The 4,262-nt window shown below is 52.5% G+C and overlaps 1 protein-coding gene across 1 annotated transcript; it reads right to left on the bottom strand.

Moving 5' to 3' along the window:
* ID2 (inhibitor of DNA binding 2) lies at positions 1-2,210 on the bottom strand. The gene is made up of 3 exons (XM_037151848.2): positions 1,738-2,210; positions 1,343-1,406; positions 1-605 (listed from the first exon to the last, which is right to left on the bottom strand). Exons 1-2 carry the CDS (start codon positions 2,083-2,085, stop codon positions 1,350-1,352), a joined length of 405 nt encoding a protein of 134 aa, XP_037007743.2. The 5' UTR covers positions 2,086-2,210; the 3' UTR covers positions 1-605; positions 1,343-1,349.
* Positions 2,211-4,262: the final 2,052 nt, after the last annotated feature.

Below are 4,262 nucleotides of genomic sequence, written 5' to 3'. Positions count from 1 at the left end.
TTCAATAAACACACTCGATTTATTCTGTATAAAAGGTTAACTTTACAACTAAACTTTTATAAAAAGTTTAGCATGAATAAGTACATTACACTTTGTATGCAGAAATAGATAATCTCTGCCACTATACAAGAAAACTCTAATTAAAGAGTTCACAAGGTTTCACTCAATATATATATATATTTATATATAAATATATACACAGCATTCAGTAGGCTTGTGTCAAAAAGGTAATTTCTGACCGAAAGACTTCATTTAAGTAACTGAATACTGGATCCTTCGGGTATTCACGCTCCACCTTTGAAAAAGGCAAAGTCTGCTTAAATTGGGCAATTCCCTTGTGATTTTCACGTTTTCGCTCCCCATGGTGGGAATAGCATATAAAGAAAACCTTCCAACTGCAGAAAGGGCATTAAAAGTCTTTTTCATAAATAACTATCACAGTCCAGCCAGGTCAGAAACTCCCTGGGGAGGAGGATCTGATCCTTCTTAGTTCTGCTTCCATTTTTTAAAAAGGTCCATTCAACTTGTTGTCCTCCTTGTGAAATGGTTGAAAAATAAGTTCCTGTGGATTTGTTGTTGTGCAAAGGGGGAAAAGTCATGAACACCTGCAAAAGATTGCGAGAAAGGCAAGTTTAGGAGGACGCAACCTCAGGGCAGAGGCGGGCAGGCTGGCGCCAGGAGGAAGCCACAGTTTGAACACTTAACCAAACACTCAGATTGGGCAAACCCTGGCGTCCAGATGCAGCACACACTCAGCCTCGACGGCGAGATTAAACGTTAAACAGCAGGGACTCGAGGGAAAAACTTCCCGACGCAATCTCCTCTTTGGATCTGCAGCAGCAGTGCTCGCAGGCGCCAGTCTGCTTCTTGTAACAATTATTTGATTGAAAACAGCCCTTCAGTGAACAGATAGGGAAGCCGGATCCCACATCACAGGGCTGGCTGAGGCGCAGGGCAGCAGTGCCCGCCTCGCCGAATCCCGCAGGGCTACAGTTTTGGGAAGGAGGGTCCCTGTGGAATTTGCGGCGATAAGATTAATTATATGGAGGTTAGTACCTCATAGTACCAGAGCAACAGCAGAAAGCAGCCAGGGCATTACATTCCAGACAGAAGCCTACACACACTTTCTTCCACCACCTTCTTAGGAACTTACTGGCATGTTTTTTTTTAAGAAAAATATCCTGTGATCTTGAGTAACCAGGGCTAGAAGCTCCTACATGCAGACAATGCACTCCCATTCATTTACTAGGTCAAATTTTTTACTGATACCCAAGTACCCGCACACGCTTAGAAACACTCCAAGGGGCCGTTTCACCAGCGGGAGCCACAAGCCAACACTCACCATTTACTCAGCCACAGAGCGCTTTGCTGTCATTTGACATGAACTCAGAAGAGAATTCAGAAGCCTGCGATAGAAAGGGGATAAACGGCACGATGTTAGACAATCTTAAGGAGAAAGGGCCCCCCTCTCTCTTTTCCAAAGTAGTCCACACAGCAGTAAGCTCCGTGAAACATGTTTGTGCTATAATTCAGATCAGAGAGAGACATGAACATGTCAGAACTTAACAGCAATTTCACGCACGGCTCAATCTACAGCACATTGGTTGAGAAAATAAAGTTAATTAGCTCATTTGTTCAGTCACCGACTACAGCCGTTTGGACAATGGGGTGTGCCCGCGGCGGCCGCGGCGACGATAGCCCGGGTGCGCGGCAGCGGGCGCCGGGGGCAGGTCTTACCTGCAAGGACAGGATGCTGATGTCCGTGTTTAGGGTGGTCAGCGGCGTCCTGGACGCCTGGCTCTGCCCGGGGCGCGGGTGGTGCAGGCTGACAATAGTGGGGTGCGAGTCCAGGGCGATTTGCAGGTCCAAGATGTAATCGATGACGTGCTGCAGGATTTCCATCTTGCTCACCTTCTTGTTCTGGGGAATGCTGGGCACCAGCTCCTTGAGCTTGGAGTAGCAGTCGTTCATGTTGTACAGCAGGCTCATCGGGTCGTCCACCGGGGTTTTGCTCCGGGAGATGCCCAGACTGTGGTCCGAAAGGCTGTTTTTCCTAACGGACCTCACGGGACTGAAGGCTTTCATGCTGACCGCAGGGAAGGAAGGAGGGACCCGGAGGGAGCGGGCTGCCCTGGAGATCAGGCCGCCGCCTGCTGAGCTTCCAGGGCTCGGCACCGAGCTCGACTCAGAATGAAGCCGAGAGCGCGGCGGGGCGGCTTTTATCTGCGTTAGCCGGGGCCACACGGCCCTTCTTCCCTGCGTTTCCATTGGTGAAAGGAGACGTGTCCATCAGGCCGGATGGGCTCCCCCATTGGCGGACGCTGGCGCCGGGCCAGAGCTCGGTTCTTCCGTGTTTGCAGCCAATCCTCGCGGGGTGGGCGGGGCGAGCGCGAGCTCAGCTGGGGCGGTAAATAGAGTACAGTACGCGCGGGGCGGGAGAGGGCAGGGACACCGGGTAGGAGTGAAGGAGGCCCGGGAGGGGGGGAGGGCGGAGGGCGGAGAGGGAGGGCGGGGAAGTCGGGGAGACAATCGGGTGGGTCAGGAAAGGTGGGGGAGGGGATTCCCAGCAATGTGAGTGTGCATCTGAAGTCTAATTCCAAGGGCGAGGCAGGACCCTCGCCCTAGGGTGTGCCCCGGCACCTCGGACCTCTCCCCAGCCCTGGGTGCACAGCGCCCCCGGCAAGGTCTGCGCCGCGACCCAGGGGATGTTACCTAGATAGAAAGCCATTCTGCACAAAGGGAAAACGCAAATAAGTTTGCCATTGGTGAGTGACATTTATAGAGTGGCTTCGGTCTTTTAAGGAAAAGCTTTGTGGAAAAAATAATCCACGCGCGCATCCATGGCCAGGTTTAGTGCTGATCTGCAGCCCAGAGCAACGCGGGAGATGTTATTGTCAACTCGGTAGAATTCGTGCGTGCTTATTGGGAACGGAGCTGAACGCACAGGAGCTCCGAGATGCAGGACGCCCTGGGGGGCCTTTTCTAGAAGTGGGCAGAACTATTCTAATGATCCCACTAATCGGAAATCATTAGGATGATTTGCATATTGAAGCTGTATTTACATACACTGCCCTTGAGGCTGCGGGTCTGTGCCCTGCAGTGTAGGAGGCAAAGTAATGTAATTAATTATGCACAAAGAGTGATTGCGGGTGTCACATTCCAGCACCTACAGTATTTTTAAAGCTTTGTGACAAGTAGGCGGCCCTAGCGATGGACCGACATCTTCACACTCTTAACCATTCCGTCATCGATGAGGTTTGGAATCTTTTCAGCGGTAGTAATGAATGCAGCTTAGGGGTGTTTTCTTCCTCCTCCCCCCCCCAAATCTTTAAAAACTCATTCTTTAGGTCTTGATTTTTACAAAAGTTTGCAGGTCTTTCTTGAAACACTTCGCAGCTAACTCACACTTAGCTGTGTGAGTTATGATTCCAGCTTCGCGGGAGCCCGCAGTAGGTTGTGCGTCTTGAAAAGCGTGCTTGTCCCAGCGAACAATCAACTGGAAGATCCGCGGGCACCTTGTTCGCGTTTTTGTCAGGATCTCCACCTACTTTACATTTCAGAAGAGGAAGGGGGTAGGACTGGAGAGAAAGCAGAGCATAATAATGGAGAAACAGTCTTTTCCCCGTCCGTTAATGATGAATCCCTCAGCCGGTGGGCCAGCCCGGTGCCTGCCCCGGGGCCTCTCCTTAGGGAGTCGGGGTGGGTGGCGCGGAGGGGGCAGTCGCTCGCCGAAAACCCAGCCACTTCGCCTGGGAGGAGGGAGGTGGGCGGCTTCCTGACCAGCAGAGAAATCCGCGGAGGGCCCGGCCCTTGCAAATGCCGTCGCATCTGCTTCCTGGCAGGGCGTTCGGTGAACACCGAGTCTGGAAATGACTTCATGCCCGAGTCCCCCACAGTCCCAGCCTTTGATGGGCGCTGTGTGCATGTGTCTGTCACAGACGTGCCACAGGAACAGATTTTGTTTTGACACTATTTTGGTTCGTGATGTTATACTTCGACTATTTTACAATAGCCAATGTAAACACACATCTTCGGGATTCTCGGATTGTGATTCGGGATTCTCGGACCTCGCAGCTCTGAGATGCCGATGCGTCCGGAGCTCTGCCCGAGGACGCCGCGCGCTGGCGCCCCCACCGCGCCACCCCCGCGGCCCGGCCCTGCGGGGAGGGGGGGTAAGGAGAGCGGCGCGGTGTGACTTGCCCCCCTGGGGAAGTGGATGAGGGCAGCGCCTTCTCCCAAGACCGTTTTTGTGCCCTGAGGTA

The sequence above is a fragment of the Artibeus jamaicensis genome, unplaced genomic scaffold, assembly GCF_021234435.1.
Source record: "Artibeus jamaicensis isolate MK-2021 breed Jamaican fruit bat unplaced genomic scaffold, CSHL_Jam_final contig_465, whole genome shotgun sequence".
In the NCBI taxonomy this organism is placed as follows: domain Eukaryota; kingdom Metazoa; phylum Chordata; class Mammalia; order Chiroptera; family Phyllostomidae; genus Artibeus; species Artibeus jamaicensis.
The sequence above is the reverse complement of the archived record's forward strand: the minus strand, read 5'-3'. Positions and strand labels throughout refer to the sequence as shown.